The sequence below is a fragment of the Trematomus bernacchii genome, unplaced genomic scaffold (genome assembly GCF_902827165.1).
Source record: "Trematomus bernacchii unplaced genomic scaffold, fTreBer1.1, whole genome shotgun sequence".
NCBI classification, from domain to species: domain Eukaryota; kingdom Metazoa; phylum Chordata; class Actinopteri; order Perciformes; family Nototheniidae; genus Trematomus; species Trematomus bernacchii.
Genome location: NW_022987342.1, coordinates 808,995 through 828,465, shown reverse-complemented (window position 1 = coordinate 828,465; position 19,471 = coordinate 808,995). Strand labels below are relative to the sequence as shown.

Sequence of the window (19,471 nt, the reverse complement as noted above, 5' to 3'; positions counted from 1 at the left end):
ATGTAAGTTTTGTGTATTACTTACTTCTAAACGACTGACATGATTGCCTTTCAAGTCTGAGGGGTTGGAGGAAATCCAAAGAGATGGTTTCTATAAAACATTAAGGGATCAACATTAATTAAAAACTAAACAGTGTATATCCTTTATCTTGTAATCAAAACATGAAATGTTGGCAGTCTCATTACACCAGTTATTGTTAAAATATTGACTTTACCTGCCGATGTCAGTTTCATCAGCTCTGCTCTCATCTCTGGATTTATTGGTAGAAAGGAGTGTGACAAACAGCTGTAATGTTTCATCACTGCTGCCTGGTGTTTGCAAGGCGCTCCTGTTTGTCCTGCAGGGCAAGAACACAGCTCCAAATCCATGTCTACATCATAAGTTTGTGTACCACAAACTTCTTGTCCTCAATCTGCAAAATCACAAGTCAAACAAGGATAAATGTATTTGTTACACAAGTGACATATGTGCATATTGATTCTGTAGTGATAAACCTATAGCATATTATGTTTTTTCAGCTGTTATATCCATTACCTGCTGAATATGCAATGCTGCAATGTTGCCATCTTGGGGGAGGAATTTTGCTCGCTGGAATGATTCCCAGCGTCCAAGGGCAACATCAACAATGCGTGCCTCATAATAGGTCTCCAGCCTCGAGGTCAGCAGATCAAACAGCTGAGGAAGGTTGAAGGCCTTTGTCCTCTGCAGTATTTTGTCCTTGAGGACACGCATTGCCGCTTCTGCAAAATTGTTGGTATTGTTTCCTCTGGTGAGGAAACTGCCTCTATAACTGAGGGCCCAACACTCTCTTCTGGCGTACAGTCGGTCCAAGTACCTGAGGAACTTTTCATACCTGCAATTGGTTAAAAAAAGAAAAAATTATCCAAACAGTAAAGCTTAATCACTTCATTACATTGGGTGTTGGATGTTATTTGATAAGAATAAGTCAATTTCTCTCATATGGCTAAACAAAACATCACTAACTTGTCTGCATTAAACACTAACCTGGCTACAACTGGATGCCCTCTTGCCTCGCTGTAAAGCCTATCCACACTGCCTATCTCCTGACAGTAAAGCATCTCTTTTACAATGGCAAAAAGTGCCGGTCTGTCTCCGTGAGTGACCCCACTCTCCTTGCTCCACAGCCACCTCCAAACTGCTTGTAGCAGATGGAAGGAGCACAGGAGAAGTGTGGCCTTAGGAAATGCTTTTCCCAGAGCTCCCCTCTCTGCCCTACAGTCATCTGTGATGACCAGTTGTGGCCCTTCGTGTCCTCTGCCAGCAAAGCCCTTCTCTCCAACAACTTGTTTGAGCTGTTCCAGCCCTTGAGCAATAGTCTGCTCATCCTCAGACTGGCAGAGGAGAATGCCCAGAGGGAGGCCACCTGCACAGCTGTGGGTCAGGAGGAGGAATACCCTGCAGTTCTCCCTGTCCATATTCCCTGAGGAATCTATGAAGCACAGCTCCCCACTGTGCTTCAGTTGGTGCACTTTCTTCATGAGTGGAGAACACACAACCACAAGAGGAGCTCCCTGGGAAGTTGTTCCCAGGAGAGCACAGGTGTCATTACACTTATTGTTGTAACTCTCCACTTGAAGCTTGAGCGCTGCCAACATCGTGGGACCTGTTTGCGTGCCATACTCCTCCCTACACACCTTGTGGAACAGTCTGGGTAGAAAATGAATTAGTTGGTATGGGTGTCACTTACATGCAGTAGAAAAGCGTATTTGTATTCACTGAATACATCATAGTTTTTATTGCATCGTTATTTATATAGTGGGTAGTAGGTATCTTGACCATGTTTCCAGATGTGATACCCACCTCTGTACATAAGGCAGGTCGGGGCAAATCTCCCTGTTGGCCGACACGTACACATAACGCTGCCCATACTCCATTTGGAGGTCGTGTTTCAGGACCGCCAGTGCAGATGTTGGAGTGTGGCCAATTTCAAAGAGCCCTGTGAGTATGTTGTTTGCCTTTAACCCAACATCTCGGTGGCGGATGGCGTCCGCAACAAAAAGATTGTGGTTGTGCCTGTTTATTAGAATAACCTTAAATGGTAGGTCAGGCATGTGTGGGTCTTCGGTCCTATAACATAAATCAATATATATATCAATATTATGTAAAAAAAGCAAAACGTGAAATAATAAGTATGTGGATCAGTAAACTCACTTCATTTCCCCACGAGTACTCTTGAGTGTCGTGTGCATTTTTGCTTGACAGCAGGTGTTCTTGCTGCTTTTGGCTGCTCTCGGGTTCACCCTATGCTGACACTTATAACTTGCCTGAACAAAATAAAGCAGATTTATTATATTACAGGTCAAAGTAAAAAGGATAATTAAAAGGTAACTTCAAGAAATATCAACAAGACAACACTTACTTTGAAAAGCACCCGCTTCCCCAACCTGGGTCGGGTAACATCCACCCTCCATGTCACCCCTGATGACCCCTTCAGCTTTTGTACCCACTCCTTGACCTGTTCCACAGTGTGGACATCCAGCCTCAAAGTGGCCTCAAAACCAGTGTGGTCCCCCAGTGAAACCACCTCTTCATACTGGCACACGTGGTATCTGAACTCACCTGGTAGCCAACCCTACAAGGAAACAGACAACTATTCATTCAAATTCACACACATAATACTGTGTCAGCTCAGAATACCAGTAAGAGTTTTGCCATGATCTGAAGAACTAAAGAGGACCATGAGGTTTAAAATGTACTGACTTTACTTAGAACTAGAGTAGAATACACATTATACTTGCAGGCTTAAAAAGTCTGAAAAATAAAAATCCAACCCTCAAAATCCTAAAACATTGGTATAGTTATGCTAACATGTTTATATTCTCTTTAAATGTACTTCATGTGTTTGCATGTTATTCTTTGTAATGCCTTATCTTTTATCTGGACAATAAGTCTGTTATTAAGTGGTATAGTTTAGATGATGATGATGATGATGTGTAGGTGAGGCATTGATATGAGCAAACACATTCAATGTAATTTGATGTTCATCATAGTATTGAGAGATAGGTCTTATTATCAGATACCTTCAACTGCGGGTACTCCTCTATATTGTTCTGTGTGCCTCCAGAGCACACTAAAACACGAGGTCTGAAATGAAAGCAAAAAAAACAGCTTATAGTTATTCAGGTACTATTCTGATGCTAATACTTTAGTACTTATACTTGAGTATTTCTACACTCTGGTACTTGTACTTTTACTCAAGTACAAGATCTTATCACTTCTTACACCTCTGGAAAGCACTTTTATGTAAAGGAATACATTTTTATAAATGTCCCAACATTTCATTTTTACATGGCAAAATGTTATATGTTGTATTATATAACAAAATAGACATTTATAACATATTATAAATGTCTACCTTTAAATAAAACATTAAATAGATACCTTTACATCCTAAACAGAAGGTCAAAACGTTAATATGTTAGATGACAAACAAAAAAACGAAACATTATATATATATATAGGCTATATATACAGATGTTTGCTAATGTATCCCTCTTATATCCATCAGGAATTAATATTAAATGATGAATTAACATTACCTCAGCACTGCATAAGTGTGGTCGTCAGTCATATTGACAAAGAAGCACTATTATATTGTATATTGTATATTATGCGGCGTTTAAAAGGACGGTATTTCGCTTGTCAGATTCAGATTTCGCGGGTGTGTTGCGTGAGGCAGTGATGTAACCATAGGGATGTGACGCCAGGTTGATGCTGTGACGTAACGCCGTGTCGATGCTTGCGTAATGCGGAAGTGGGATCTAAACTGGGTTGGAAAAACGATAGACGCGTCAGGGGCGTGTACTTTGAGGAGCCACGAATAACCAGGAAATACACATTTCGATCGCTTCTTCTGTTGTTTACATTTATCTTTTGGTATATTTGGCTCCATAGGAAAACGTTGATGCACATTCAGTACCAGTGTGTGACAGGCGCGCCGGATTCATTTTAGAAGTGGGGGGGCCAAAAAAGTGCGTGTGTATGGCCCAATCCCAAACTACGCCCGACACACTCCCCCTCCGTGACGGAGTGAACTCCGTGGAGTGACACATGAGGCTCCCTCCTGTCAGATGGAGAGAGACAGCGGCAAGCTTTGGGACAAACTCCCCTCTCTCCGGCAGAAACAGGAAATGCCGTAACTACAACGGTTTCAAATCAGCATCTCTTTGACAAAAAAATGTAAATTAATAACTAAAATAAAACTCCAAACATCTTTAATTGTGTTACTTTTTTGTAAAGCTCTTTTAGTTTTAAACCTTATGTTTATAAGCTTATTAGTTTTTGCAACAGTCTGTAAATATACACAACTTTATAATAAAATGCACACAATTACCTTTTTCTAGACTAAACACAGGTAGCCTATGATCCTAAGTTAAAAACATATGAGGTTATCATGAGGTTGTTAACATCGCAGTTTATCAGTGGGTTATTGATTCTGCGTCAGTCTTAGGACAGTCATACTATGAAGTCTTCATGGACAACATAATCAGCTGATACCCATCGTACAGTCAGAGACAACTGTTCATGGAGGCTTGGGCACTTTTTCCAGTTATTAACTCCGGTATTAACATAGCTATCATCTCCACATTTTGAGAAAGTTACAAGCCGTTTGACAGCAGCAAATCTGCATATTTCACAGAAGGCCCGTTTAGTGGTTTTGCAAATAATTAACCACTCTCTGTTTTTGTACCATTCTGCGTTGAAGTACCTTTCTCTTTGCCCAGACGATCTAGCGGTCTCCTTTTTTTCGACAGTTAGCTGTACAGCTTTACCCGCCTCAATGTCCCGACAACAAACCTCCATGCAGTCAGAACCAGCCTGTTTCGATTCAACGATGGCGGTGGGGGTGGCGGCGGCGGCGGTTTTGACAGTCTCTGCGGCCGCAGAGCTGCTGCTTTTGGGTTTATCTATTCTCGCTTCGCTGGTTCTTCTATGATTGATGAAGGTCCAGGCTCCGGAGAAGTGGATGTCAGGGATGTGACCTTCCAGTTGTTAAATGTAAGTTTAGATTGACTGTATTTAGTTTTCTTCTGCGCTGGTTCTTCTGACTTGTTTGCAAGTGTATCTATTTTTTCTATCTGGTTTAACGGCTGACACACACAGAACAACGTAACAAATAAAGTAAACAACGTAACAAATAAACACATCTAAGCTTTTTTATTGGTTGTAATTTACATGGATACATTTGAATGGTGTGACAATGTCCTATTTGATTGGGTTAAAATTTACATATTCTTCCTGTTATGTCTGCCTGCTTTATTTTACCTAATGCAAACCTGCTCCATCGAAATCAGTCGCATTGACGCGAAGACACATTTTGAGTTGTATACAGTGTATACAACTCAAAATGTGTCTTCGCGTCAACTATACTATACACTGTTGGAAAGAGGAGATTCCTAGCTTTCTAATGATATCAGGATAGTTTTTGTACTCCCAAATATTAAGCAAAATATGTCACATTATATAATGACTGTTACAGAGTCATCATTTTGAGAAAAAGGCCTTTAAAGTTTCCTCTCCTCTGGAAGCGGAGCAAATGATCAAAGTAGTAACGGAGGGAAGATATTTTCGTTTGGATTACTGTTCTGGGGGAAGCCCGCGAGTGTGTGTATACGTGTTTGTGTATTTTTGCGTTTGTGTGTGTATTGTGTTTGTTTCCCGGGGAAAACACTCACAAGAAACACCGGCTGTTCTTATGCGTGCTGTGACGTCAAGTTACTCCGGTCTCCGCTTGTGATTATGCCGTTACAAGCTTCAAAGTTGTATTTATCATCTGAATTTGCCGAAACAAGTTTAATATTCTGAAAGCCAAGACTTTGTTTATTTGAAATCAGATACAAACAAACTGTAACGGACCCTGCCGTGTTATATATGATTACTATACGCCTTACATTCATAATTTCAGCAGAGGGAGGGGAAGCGGCGCTGTGGAAGAGCAGAGTGGCGAGTGAGAGGCGAGCTGTCATCTTCCCTTTACAAGCTTCAAAAATGCCTGTAGCTAATGAGATTGAATATAACAATAACAAATAACAAAATATACACAGCTAGATCAGATCGCGTTTTAGATGCGACTTTAGAGTAGAGGGGAATTATTGAAACGGGATTTGTACAGTGTTCTGCGGCATCCGCCGCTGCGAAAATGTAGGGCAGGGCTCAAAAGTGGGGGGGCCAATGGCCCCCTGGCCCGCCCGCTTCCGGCGCCCTTGGTGTGTGAGGTTGTGGTTGCGATGCCGATATCCGGACGCGTACAGCGAGGACTACACAATGACAATGAGGTGACTGGGGATGTCTGTTCAAAACATTGCAAACGTGAATAAATCATTTCAAATATATATTTGTTTCCGACTTTCATTTGTACATCGTTGTTAATGTGATGTTTAGTAGCTTTGATAGCTGTCCATACCTTCAGACAGCCTAAAAGTAAGACACAAGTTGTTTACTCACAGCCCGAATGCAGCATCGAGATCCGTGGCAAGCTGTGATCCTCTCCGATTAAGTTGTGACAGGACTTCTGTAGCTATTCTCCAGCGAGTAAGGTTTTTATTAAATACCTCCATCCCTCTCATCACAACAACAAGACTCTACACTGTGCAGAAAAAATACAAAATAAATGAAAATAACCTTGCTGGATAGCTTAGAATGAAACAAACAATCGTCCATGGCTGATATGTCACAGTAACGGGTAAACCACAGAAAAGTCGAGCAGGACACAAGTTGAATCCATATAATGAAATTGTTATTTTATATGTATATACATATATATATATATATATATATATATATATATATATATATACATGCTATATATATACATGCTATATATATACATGCTATATATATTTATTTCTATCCTAGATTGTCTAGGCTATATAAACCGGAGGAAGTGTCACAACTTTCTTGGTTTGTGAGTATCGAGAGAGAAATTGATAGCGAGAGAGATAGATAGATAGCGAGACAGAGATAGATAGCGAGACAGAGACAGATAGAGATAGAGATAGAGATAGAGATAGAGATAGAGATAGAGATAGAGATACAATAGAGATAGATAGAGAAAGATCGGCTGTGCGTAAGTGAGTAGTGATAGAGTGTTTGTCCTTGTGAGTGTGTGTGTGTGTGTGTGTGTGTGTATTGGAGGGAGAGCTAGCTGTAGGGCTAAACAGGAGGGGATGGATTCAGTAGTTGTAAAAGAACTGATGGATTTTTTGATCCACAACAGTTATCCTGATGGCTTGAATAGAACACAGAGGTTTATTATCAAGCGAAGAGCAGAGACCTTCAGGATTATAGGTAACAATGTCAGACATGTGGTCTTCAGAACATCATCTGCTATGATAACACTCTCAATACATGTATAATTATGACATTTCAATACCAGATGGGGAACTGCACTACATATGCAGGAGGAAAAAATGTTTGCAGAGCACCTCGCCAAGGTCGTGGTGTCAGCCAAAGAAGCCAATGATGTATTTGAGGAATTCCATGACAGCCACATTGGTGGACATTTTGGAAGAGAAAAAACACATCAGGCTATAATTCAAAGATATTATTGGCCTGGCATGGAGGAGGATATCCGCAAGTGGGTGAGTTCAAAATAATGAGGTAAATTACACATTATGGTACAAAAGTGCAACACAGAAAAGTTTATAGTGTGTTTTTTGGTTCAGGTTCTTCAGTGTCCCCAGTGCCAGTCAAAGAGGGCCTTTATCAAGGAGAAGGTCGAGTACACTCCTATAGAGGTACAAGGAAACATTTGAAGACAGTTTCAGCTTTCAAACATGTCAACAGTAATGTACTGCAATGCTCATGTGTATTTTTTTCATCTCAGGTAACAGAGCCTCTGGAGCTTGTCGGGATGGACCTAGTGGGTAAACTCACAGTAACCGATGGTGGCAATCAATACATTTGTGTCATGGTTGATTATTACACCAAATGGGCAGAGGCATACCCACTTAAAAATAAAACAGCAGATGAGGTGACCAAGTGTATTATTGATTTATTTTACAAATTTGGTGCACCTAAAAGACTGCTAACAGATCAAGGCGGGGAATTTTGTAATAAGGTACTACTTTGAAGAATTATGACTCCCCATTATGTAACTGTGCTATGCTAACAAACTTATTTCCTGTTTGTCCCAATGTTCACTTCAAGATCAACTATAACCTTTGTGAGAGGCTTGGCATCAAAAGAAGCCTGTGCTCGCCATACCACCCACAAACCAATGGGCTGGTAGAAAAATCAAATGGCACAATACAAAGGTATATTTGTTCATAGCATAACAAACATTACTGTTCCTATATTAACTAATCAGAATTGATACCTAAAACAACAAGAGTAAATAAATCAGCAGCTTCATCATATATTAGAAACCAATTTCTTTTCGACCTTCTTGTGTTTGTACTTTACCTGAATTTAGGTCCCTGAACAAACTGGTGGCAGGTCAGCCGAAACTATGGGACCAACTCCTTCAAGGGACGATGTTTGCTCTAAGGACTAAGCCTCAGTTGACCACAAAATTCAGTCCGTACTATCTCATGTTTGGGAGGGAGGCGAGGTACCCGTCAGAGGTGCCCGAGAAGTACGAAGTAAGATCTGCTAATGTTCTCATCCTTTAGAATGTTTTTTATTTCAAACATCTATGTTTTCTCTACATTCTAATGGTTTTCTGTGGCAGATAACAGAAGACAAAGTCCGTAGCTTGGTGGAAAAAGAGGAACTGTTCGAGGGACTCAAAAGACAGGAGGCAGTTTTCAAAGAGGTGGACACCAACATCAAAAAAAGCCAAGAGAAGGTCCGCAAAAGGAAACTCGACCATGGGCAAGTCGACCATTTTAAAGTGGGGGATTTAGTTCTAAAAAGGAACAAACGTTTAGAACAACGAAAAGGGGGAAAGCTGGAGCCAGACATGTTGGGACCATACAGGATTGTCACAATTGAGGGGAAAATAGCGGACATTGGGGCAGACAAGGGTGAAAAGACAATGCAAATAAACATTGACCATCTGTCGCATTATGTCACACCAGAGGAGAGGATCCCTGCGAAAATAAAAAAAGTGTTGGATCCTTCTCGTCTGGCTGGTCCACTGACCTCCACCTCCACCTCCACATCCACACCCACACCCACATCCACCTCCACCTCCACACCCACACCCACCTCCACCTCCACACCCACCTCCACATCCACACCCACACCCACAACCACCTCCACAACCACCTCCACATCCACCAAGAGCATGGCTCCGTCTGATGAAGAGACTTGTAAGTAAACTGACACAAAGTACACCTCAAAGTATGCATTTCATTAATAACTGACATGTTTTCTTTTTACAGTAATCCGAGACATATGGGCAGGGAGGAGGAAGGAGACGCTGTGGGCCAAGTATGGCCCATACAAGGTCTACAGTGAAGATCTTTTGGTCTTGGCCCCGGGAAAGGAGTTGGAGGGAGAAGTAAGCCTACTTTCTAAGAAAAATGTACGTATGCAAACTGATAATTCTCTAGCAAATTGGTTAAAAAGATACTGTTGTATTTATAGATTGTGAATGCCTATCTGTCGTGGATTGGGGCCAAAGCTTGGGGTATTCATTTTTGATTCGTATTTGATGACTTCCCTCTGGCAAGGAACCCACAAGGGAGGGTTAAGAAAGGTGAGTGGAGTAGGACTAGAAATAAGTGTTTATTTGAACATATGTACTGATGTATGTACAAATATTTTTCAGTTGGACTTGTCAAAACATGAGGTGGCAGCCGGAGCTGTCTGTGACGGGGCACACTGGACCCTCATTGTAAGTAATCTAAAATGTTAATGGTCAAGACATTTTTATTTATTTAACACTTTAATACTTTCTTTGCACTTCCATAGATCATGTATCTGAACGAGAACCGGTCACTGTTCTTGGACCCATTCGGGGCCAAGGAAAAGCAGTTAAGCAGATGTAAAGATTTAACAAGGTGAATAAAATATAAGCTCTAATGTCTTTACTAGACATATTCATGATTTTGGATTATATTAAGGGGGAGCAACACAAAGCCACATAAATCATTTTCCTGATTACTACTGTTTACTTGAATACCATTAGATTGTCATGTGTGAACATTCAGCTCTTCTTGACTTATAAAAGTATCTTACTTGGGCTTATATATAAAACCCAATCTATCTGTTTCCTGTGTAGATCGCTGGTCCGGAAAAAAAAGACCTTCGGTTGGGAGATGGGCCTGCTCAACCCTCACTCACCCAATCCAGCAGGATTCCACTTCATGTGGTGTGTTCATTTGCAAGGTAACATTTACTCATCTGTAATTTCAAAAAAAATACGAAGATACTAATCACAGACCTTTTTAAGCTTGCAGAGCAAATACTGCTCAAAGAAAAGGTCCAGTACCCAGTGGACCTGGAAGGAGTGGCCTCAATGAGGTTCCAGATGGCAATGGCTCTTGTGAAAAACTCAGGTATAAAGGACTAGACCAGGGAAACAGAAATATTGTGTCTTGTTTGGCATTTCACTACCTTAATGCCTGTATTTCTTATCTTTTTCTTTGTTTTTACAGATGACCTATCCCAGCTGTGTCGGGCCTGTGGGGAACGTAACTCAGGGCCTAAGGTTGACCAATGGGTAAGAAGTTGTATTAATTTCCAGACCAACATTTGTCTGGAAGACTGGGATACACCCTGGATTGGTTATCCTCTACATCACTGGGTGAACACTCACTATAACAGGTATTGAAAATGTTTACGTTAATTCACCAAACTTGCATGTCTTTGCACTGTGGGAGGACACTGGAGCAGTTGAAGAAACTTCTGAGCACGGACTCTAAACAGAAAGGATAACAGCTAAGATCCCAACCTATACATTGCTTGTTTAATTAAATGTAAACAACTTTATTACTGCTTACTCTGGATGAGTGATGTTAACCTTAAAAAAAAGGTTTGTCAATATTCTAACATGTGTTTTTTTCTGTTTCTTTTAAGATTGAGTGCACTGGGTGCACTCTGTGGTACCACATGATATGTGTTCGGGAGCCATCTGTAAACGACGATTATTTTTGCAAAGCCTGCACATTTTAGACACACACACACATAATAGGGGACCGTTAAAGTAAAAATATGTGAGCTAATGCTCGCCACAGATGGAGAGCTCTGCTTCTCTCTCAGGGTTTCAGTCAATGTGATGTCTTCTCCGTAGCACCGAAGATGGTGGGTCGAATACTATGCACGTTTTCATACTACAATATGCGACCAAATTCAGTAGGACTTCATGGTATTTTTGGCAACTTGCATTTGACATACAGTACTGTGTATTGGGACAAACTACTCCTTAAACGGCTAAAGTGCAATAATTATTCTTCCTCTGGCATGTTTGGCCATCAAAAAAAGCTTTAGGTGCATTACTACAAGCCTGTTGACTGGAGTGGAGCTTATGAAAATAATGATTTGCATCAGTTTAAAAAACGGGACAGATTGTTATTGGATTTTTATCTTGACAAGGAAGATGGCCATATTTGGCTTAAATCCAAAATGTCATCTATGTTTTATTGCAACACTTAAAATGGGACCTTGGACTCACTTGAATCAAGAGGTCATTCTTCATTGCAGGAAGGTTTTCTTCCAGCACTGCGTCCTGTGAGCTGATAGTCATTTTCAAATGCATCATAGTGAGACCTGATATAATGAGAGACACAAAATATTTCATTAATTCCATCATGACCGGAAAAGACAGAGTAGTTTATAAACTCTGCTTTATTCAGCGATTTGCTATAAAATCAGAGTATCAACATATAGAACGTTCTCTTACTTTTGGATTACCTCAAGATCAAATGGCAATAAATACAAAAGAAAAGAAAAATAATAACCAATAAGATGTTTTTGTCTGTAAGACAACTGAACAATGTGACCTTAGATATGAAGAAACCAAGATATTTAGGGTCTAAAATGTGTCCTTTTCTCAGAGATTTTATTGATAGGAAAACCTGCCTTTCATGAAGCATCATCAGGCAGTAGCCTACACACCAACAATGAAACACATACTACAGTTGAAAAAAGCAGAAATAAAATCTGAGCTCACAGAACATTCCTGTTTAATACACACAGTTAAAGGTAATTCACTTCAGAAACACTTGTTGTTATATTCCATGGAATGCTCTTAACATCCTGATAGCAATGAACAAATTAAATGCTTTGGCAATAAATATATGCAAATATTTCATCTGTGGAAGCCGTGGCGCTGTAAAAAGCACGACCAATCATCTGCCTCGGCCCGCGGCAGATAATTGGATGGCCTACCTGCCTGTCAGCCTTCCATCTCGTGCACAAACTTATCTCGTGCCCTCATTGGTCATGTGCGCGTTCGTGTGTGTTGGAGGAGGGGCTCTGTAAGGAAGTCTGAAGGAAGGGGCAGATTTATTTCGGTTGTGTACTTTCAAATTCTAGCTTACTCGAGCTAGTTTCTCCATTCTTACCTACCCTACCTTTAAGCTCACACACACACTATTGTATGGACATATACTGTATGTTCACCTGTTCTCACAAATAATAAAATAATTTAGATTATGAGCTCAAAAAATGAACTAAACAGGGAATATGAAAGAATCAAATTGAAGAACTCACCACATTTACAGAGGAACGGGTGTTTTTCTGCACGTAGCCGTTCTCCCCATCGTCCAGAAACACTCTTCATCAAAGCTCCACAGTTTCCGTCAGATGGAGTATAAACAGCTTTGCCTGTTTTCCAGTATCTGAATGAGGATAATGTCTGGTCCGACCACACCCAGATGTCCCTGAAGAGGCCAACCCACACTTGCTGGTCCCCGGCTACTTCCCTGATGATCTGATACTCTGCATCATTCCTCACACTGGCCAGGTCTGTGTAGAATTGTCTGCAGTGGTCTTCAGCAGCAATCCAGGTCCTAGCATTTGCAACGTGCACGTACTGATCTCTACCTTGTTTTCCTCCTATGAAGAAAACCACAAGTTTATCGTTTTTGTGTGTCTCTCTGTGTATTAGAAACACTGGTGCTGATTGTTTTGATCCTTAAAGACGCCTTGTGTATACAGGCTTTTTGGGGTTTCCCTTCTACTGCGTTATATTGGTTTGTGTGCATGTAAATGGTCTGCAAAGGCTAAAACCCCTGCCCTCCATTGGACTCCTTTGTTTACGTCTGTAACATAGTGACATCACTATGTATCACTCATTTTCCTATTGGCTAGCGCTCCAACACATTGTACGTGATAGGCTAGGGGGCGGGACATCTCTAAGCGGTTGACCAATCACAACAGAACCGGCCAGCTAACCAATCAGAGCAGACTGGGCTCTGGTTTCAGACAGAGGGTGAAAAGAGGTGCTGCAGCACAGGCAGTATGAGAAAATAAAGAGCTTTTTAAAGCATGGAGACATGTCACAGTAGAGGCACACATTTTAAATTGTGTGTGTGTGTGTGTGTGTGTGTGTGTGTGTGTGTGTGTGTGTGTGTGTGTGTGTGTGTGTGTGTGTGTGTGTGTGTGTTTTATTTTTAAATCATGTATATTACTTTTTTCTCAGGTACCTGGTGACTCATACAGGACCATAGCATTCAGCTATAGGGTCGGTTATATAACAGTGGCTGTCATCGTCAGGGAGGTTGCGGGTGCCATCTGGACTGCCCTGGTTGAGGAGACCATGCCGGTACCACAGATGGAGGACTGGAGAGCCATCGCTGCTGAGTTTCAGGAGATCTGGAACTTTCCAAATTGTGTTGGTGCCATTGATGGGAAGCACGTGGTGATCCAGGCTCCGGCAAATTCTGGGTCCCTCCCTCTACTTCAATTATAAGTCCAGCCACTCCTTGGTACTACTGGCTGTCGTGGATGCCCAGTACCTCTTCAGGGTAGTGGATGTTGGAGGCTTTGGAAGGAGCAGCGACAGTGGGAGCCTGCGGAATTCCGCTTTTGGAGAGAGCCTCCGAGATGGCAGTCTGCAGCTACCACCTGACATCGTCATCCCTGGTTGAGGAGACCATGCCGGTACCACAGATGGAGGACTGGAGAGCCATCGCTGCTGAGTTTCAGGAGATCTGGAACTTTCCAAATTGTGTTGGTGCCATTGATGGGAAGCACGTGGTGATCCAGGCTCCGGCAAATTCTGGGTCCCTCCCTCTACTTCAATTATAAGTCCAGCCACTCCTTGGTACTACTGGCTGTCGTGGATGCCCAGTACCTCTTCAGGGTAGTGGATGTTGGAGGCTTTGGAAGGAGCAGCGACAGTGGGAGCCTGCGGAATTCCGCTTTGGAGAGAGCCTCCGAGATGGCAGTCTGCAGCTACCTCCTGACACCGTCATCCCAGGAGCAGAGCGGCTGGGCCTTCTTCCCCATGTGTTTGTTGGAGATGAGGCTTTTCCGCTGCTGGACAACCTGCTGCGTCCATTCCTTGGACGCCAGATCACACACGAAAGGAGGATGTTCAACTACCGCCTCAGCCGGGCCAGGTTGGTGGTTGAATGTGCGTTTGGCATCCTCTCATCTCGGTGGAGAATGTTCAGGGCGTGTCATTACCACCAGCCCGGAGGTAACAGAGTTTGTGTGTGAAGGCCACCTGTGTGTTGCACAACTTCCTCTGCAGGAAGACAACAGGAAGGAAATCACGCACATCTGTCGAGGAGTCCACGGATGAAGCTCCAGATACTCCAACCCTGTGTGATGTACCAAGGATGGGCTCCAACAATGCCACACGCAGAGTCGCTCCAACTACGGGAGAACTTCTGCTCCTATTTCAATGAGGAGGGTGCAGTGCCATGGCAGCAGTATGTGGTGTAGGGGTCACAACCCTGTCTCCTAGAAATTACGTTCCCACAAAACTAAACTGCATTCTCAAATACGTTTCGCAAGAAACGTATTTCCTTCCACGTTACGTTTGTTATGAACATATCTTAAATACGTTTATTTTCTACATATCTTCTAGAAACCTATTTTCTCCCACATGCCGTTTGTTATGAACGTATCTCAAATACGTTTGCTTTCTACCTATATTTGCCATTTATTTTCTAGCTTATAATAATGATAATAGTAATTTATTAATATCATTTAGAGCAAACTTATTTTCGCGCTGGCTGGCGGCTGACTTTTCAGTTGACCAAATCCGTTTATTATGCTGGTTAATGGTTAATAATCACAATATTGTTTGTAGTCGTTTCATACAGCATTCTCAATTACGTTTAACAAGAAACGTATTTTGGTCCCACGTTACGTTTGTTCTGAACATATCTTAAATACGTTTGCTTTCTACCTATTTTTGACATTTATTTTCTAGCTTATAATAATGATAATAGTAATTTATTAATATCATTTTAGAGCACACATTTGAAATCGACGATCGGGCTTGATATCCTATGTTAAATTAAAATCAGTAGGCGAGGCTGTAATTTCGCCAGCTGCGAGGCAGAAAATAATAGTTTTAACATGCCAAAAAGCTGCTGTGTCGTTTATTGCACCTCAAACATTAAAAACAAATCCAGAGTTACGTGTTTCTGTACTTCCTCTAAGAAGAAAGGACAGTATACAACAGAAGAGCTCTGTGGCTTCAGGCTTGATCGCCGTTCAAATGACAGCTGGTTTTCCCCCAAAAGTGAGCAGGGCTGTAAAGTGACGTAGGAAAGATCATCAGCTCGCTGATTGGGATGTTTTAGCCGCAATGCACGTCGGGATATGGTGTTAATGCGATATGAAATCCGAAAAAAGAATCAGAGTTTAGGATGGCCGAAGACACTACATTACCCATAATCCCCAGCTATCGTTTGGGACTACAGTTCTGTTGACAAACCCCGTGATTAATCTTCAAGCTCTGGGATTGGATGTTGGAGTGGCAGTGCGCCAAGGTTACGCCGAGCGCCAAACAGCTCTTTGAAATGGAACGAAAGACTTTCCAAAACTGGACTCGAAGGCCCCCCCAGAACTACAAATGCTGGCTATTGTGTTTCGCACATGTTCTATAGCGTCCTCTACTGGGAATTGTAGTTTTAAAAGACGTTTTCGTTTTCCCAAAATTAGAAGTTGACAGTATTAAACTGTGTACAGCCCTGGAGGTTTAGGGGATAGGAAACAAATTGGTGTGTACAAATGTAAAACATGTAATTAATAAATGGGTGAAAATCGCTTGTGTCCCATAATGGGAAGCATTAATATATACCCCATTCCAGCTCATTGTTACTTTGGAATTCTACTCCACTACAATTCAGAGGTTAACCTGGTATTTTTACTCCACTACATTTATTTTAGTTACTTTGCAGATTCTGATTAATGATGTGAAATATAAACAAACCCTTAAAGCAGACTTTAGTTACACCTGAGTAAAATTCAGGGAAAGGTGATTGTCAAGTGCCAACAATCAGGAGAGATATTAGTTGGTGCTTGAGAAGACTAAACATTTATCTGCAGATCTCTATAAAGTATATTCATTACTCGTTATTCTCTACTAATAGTTAATTAAAAACTGTATATAATGGCTATTTTGCAACATCCCTTTCAAGATTTTCTAAGGTTTATTGACATATCATATACACCAACGATGTTGAAGTTATGCAATTAATGAAAAACTTGGGGTCAACAGGTTCCTCAACAGTGCATTACAAGACATCTATCAATATGTGTGTATTCCTCCACCATTAAACCAAATTCTGCACAGGTCTTATACTATCTACATACATAAGAGTATAATTAATATATATATAATATCAGTTAAAATAAGTGCTTCAACACAGTTAACATTGCAGGAAAGCAATATATTAGACGCTAAGTAACTTTGTCAGGCTTAATATTTATCTGTAAGATAGATACCCCCAAAGCTTATTTTCTTATTTGAAAGAAAACCTAAAGTATTGTTTAATGTGTTAATAAAGGTTAATTAGTTTTGGTCTGTTTTGCACATCCTCATATTAATATCTTTGTACATCAGGCACTAAACTGTTTTATTGTAGAGATCACTTACAGTATCTTCTTGAGTTTTTTATATTCTATATTTCTATCATTGACCTTCTACTTTCCCCCTATGAAAGTATGTACTCTTAATAGTTTATTCATCAAATAACATTATTCACCAAAAAATAACATTATTCAACAAAAATTGATTAAATAACGTGCTTTAACCACTAGGCGGTGCACACAAGGTACACACAGTATACTAATAATAACTTTGTATTATTAGTGTAGGACACTTATGTATGTATAACATCTGAAGATGTGTATTTTATTCATGTTTTTACATAATTGTAACAGGATATTGCTATATTATTTCTCATGTTTACTTCTACACATTAATATCTGATTTGTAAAACATCACAGACAGAAAGGTATATCCGTCATTTAATGGTAAGCTATTGAAATTGTGATTCCATAGATGTGTCTCCCATCACCCAAATCCCCTGACTATTCTCTCAACTCAGTATTTACATTCTTATATTCAAAGAAATCAGTAATATCTTGTAAAAACTACAAGTCCTTTTCTATCAGCTGTGCACCGTTATGGTGTAAATATAACCTATCTACCAATTGGATCAAATATAAAAAGTCAGCCGTATTAGTATTGATACTGCAAGGAGACGTATTTTGTGAAAAGAAATGTAAGATGTTGTTTAATTGTTGATATATTTATGATCCACGACACGTATTCAGTTTCGGCGGCAGTTCTTCCAGAACTTCAGTCCAGAAGTCTTCTCATCAGGGCTCTATAAATAAAGAACTATGGCAGATGTGTAATATTTAATGTAGCCGAACCGTGTATTACAATGCCGTTATGTGATGACTTTCAAAGAGAAAAGCAAGAACACTCAGAATAAAGTATTATTATATTTTTTTTTTAATGTTTTCGGATTTCACATCGCATAAACACCATATCCCAACGTGCATTGCGGCTAAAACATCCAATCAGCGAGCTGAGGATCTTTCCTACGTCTGTTTCCGGTATTGTTCCTGTAATGAGAGTTCACATTTATGCTACATTGAAGGGTGGAATTGACTACACATCTTCAGAAACATAATTTGCTTCAGATATATACTGTAACTCATAGCAATATTGTAACCATTAAGAAAAGCCAACTGCATTAAAAACCCAGTTAACAAACACAAGGTAAAGTATTTTTCCTTCAGTAATGAAGATGTAATTCCAATGTAGACACACCTGGGGTCGCTGTTCAGTCTGTTACGCTGAACCATGCATTGTCTGGAACGTAAAAGGGACGAAGAAGACAAAGTGAAGTGACGTACTTCCGGTTCAATGTGAAAACATTCCCAGTTAAACCATAGATATATATAAAAACATATGTTTATATATATCTATGAGTTAAACAACATAAACAAATCGCTTAATAAAAAGATAAAACACTGGCATGTAATTTACGTTTGGATTAAATAGAATGGGTTTTGAATAATAGATGAGAGTAAAATTACGTCACAGCCCCACCCACTTTTGGGGAAACCAACGCTGTCATTTGAACGGCGATCAAGCCTGAAGCCACAGAGCTCTTCTGCTGTCCTTAGAGGAAGTTTGAGGTGTTTGAGGTGCAATAAACGACACAGCAGCTTTTTGGCATGTTAAAACTCTGCCTCGCAGCTGGCGAAATTACAGCCTCGCCTACTGATTTTAATTTAACCATAGGATATCAAGCCCGATCGTCGATTTCAAATGTGTGCTCTAAAATGATATTAATAAATTACTTTTATCATTATTATAAGCTAGAAAAGAAATGTCAAAGATAGGTAGAAAGCAAACGTATTTAAGATATGTTTAGAACAAACGTAACGTGGGACAAAATTAAACGTAATTGAGAATGCTGTATGAAACGACTACAAACAATATTGTGATTATTAACCATTAACCAGCATAATAACGGATTTGGTCAACTGAAAAGTCAGCCGCCAGCCAGCGCGAAAATAAGTTTGCTCTAAAATGATATTAATAAATGACTATTATCATTATTATAAGCTAGAAAAGAAATGGCAAATATAGGTAGAAAGCAAACGTATTTAAGATACGTTCATAACAAACGTCATGTGAGAGAAAATAGGTTTCTAGAAGATATGTAGAAAATAAACGTATTTAAGATATGTTCAGAACAAACGTAACGTGGGACAAAATTAAACGTAATTGAGAATGCTGTATGAAACGACTACAAACAATATTGTGATTATTAACCATTAACCAGCATAATAACGGATTTGGTCAACTGAAAAGTCAGCCGCCAGCCAGCGCGAAAATAAGTTTGCTCTAAAATGATATTAATAAATGACTATTATCATTATTATAAGCTAGAAAAGAAATGGCAAATATAGGTAGAAAGCAAACGTATTTAAGATACGTTCATAACAAACGTCATGTGAGAGAAAATAGGTTTCTAGAAGATATGTAGAAAATAAACGTATTTAAGATATGTTCATAACAAACGTAACGTGGAAGGAAATACGTTTCTTGCAAAACGTATTTGAGAATGCAGTT

General features: G+C 40.2%; 1 protein-coding gene and 2 long non-coding RNA genes across 3 annotated transcripts; 2 read left to right on the top strand and 1 right to left on the bottom strand.

Moving 5' to 3' along the window:
• Positions 1-298: 298 nt before the first annotated feature.
• Positions 299-3,265, bottom strand: LOC117481117. The gene is made up of 8 exons (XM_034128660.1): positions 3,042-3,265; positions 2,381-2,593; positions 2,173-2,285; positions 1,822-2,088; positions 1,006-1,668; positions 535-853; positions 392-412; positions 299-337 (listed from the first exon to the last, which is right to left on the bottom strand). The coding sequence occupies exons 3-8, from the start codon at positions 2,208-2,210 to the stop codon at positions 299-301; spliced, it is 1,347 nt and encodes a 448-aa protein (XP_033984551.1). The 5' UTR covers positions 2,211-2,285; positions 2,381-2,593; positions 3,042-3,265.
• A 6,332-nt stretch (positions 3,266-9,597) lies between these two features.
• Positions 9,598-9,941, top strand: LOC117481495. Its single transcript, XR_004555782.1, has 3 exons — positions 9,598-9,664; positions 9,737-9,802; positions 9,880-9,941. It is a non-coding gene; the product is annotated as an uncharacterized LOC117481495 (long non-coding RNA).
• Positions 9,942-10,254: 313 nt separating this feature from the next.
• Positions 10,255-10,684, top strand: LOC117481592. The gene is made up of 3 exons (XR_004555787.1): positions 10,255-10,296; positions 10,361-10,466; positions 10,566-10,684. It is a non-coding gene; the product is annotated as an uncharacterized LOC117481592 (long non-coding RNA).
• Positions 10,685-19,471: the final 8,787 nt, after the last annotated feature.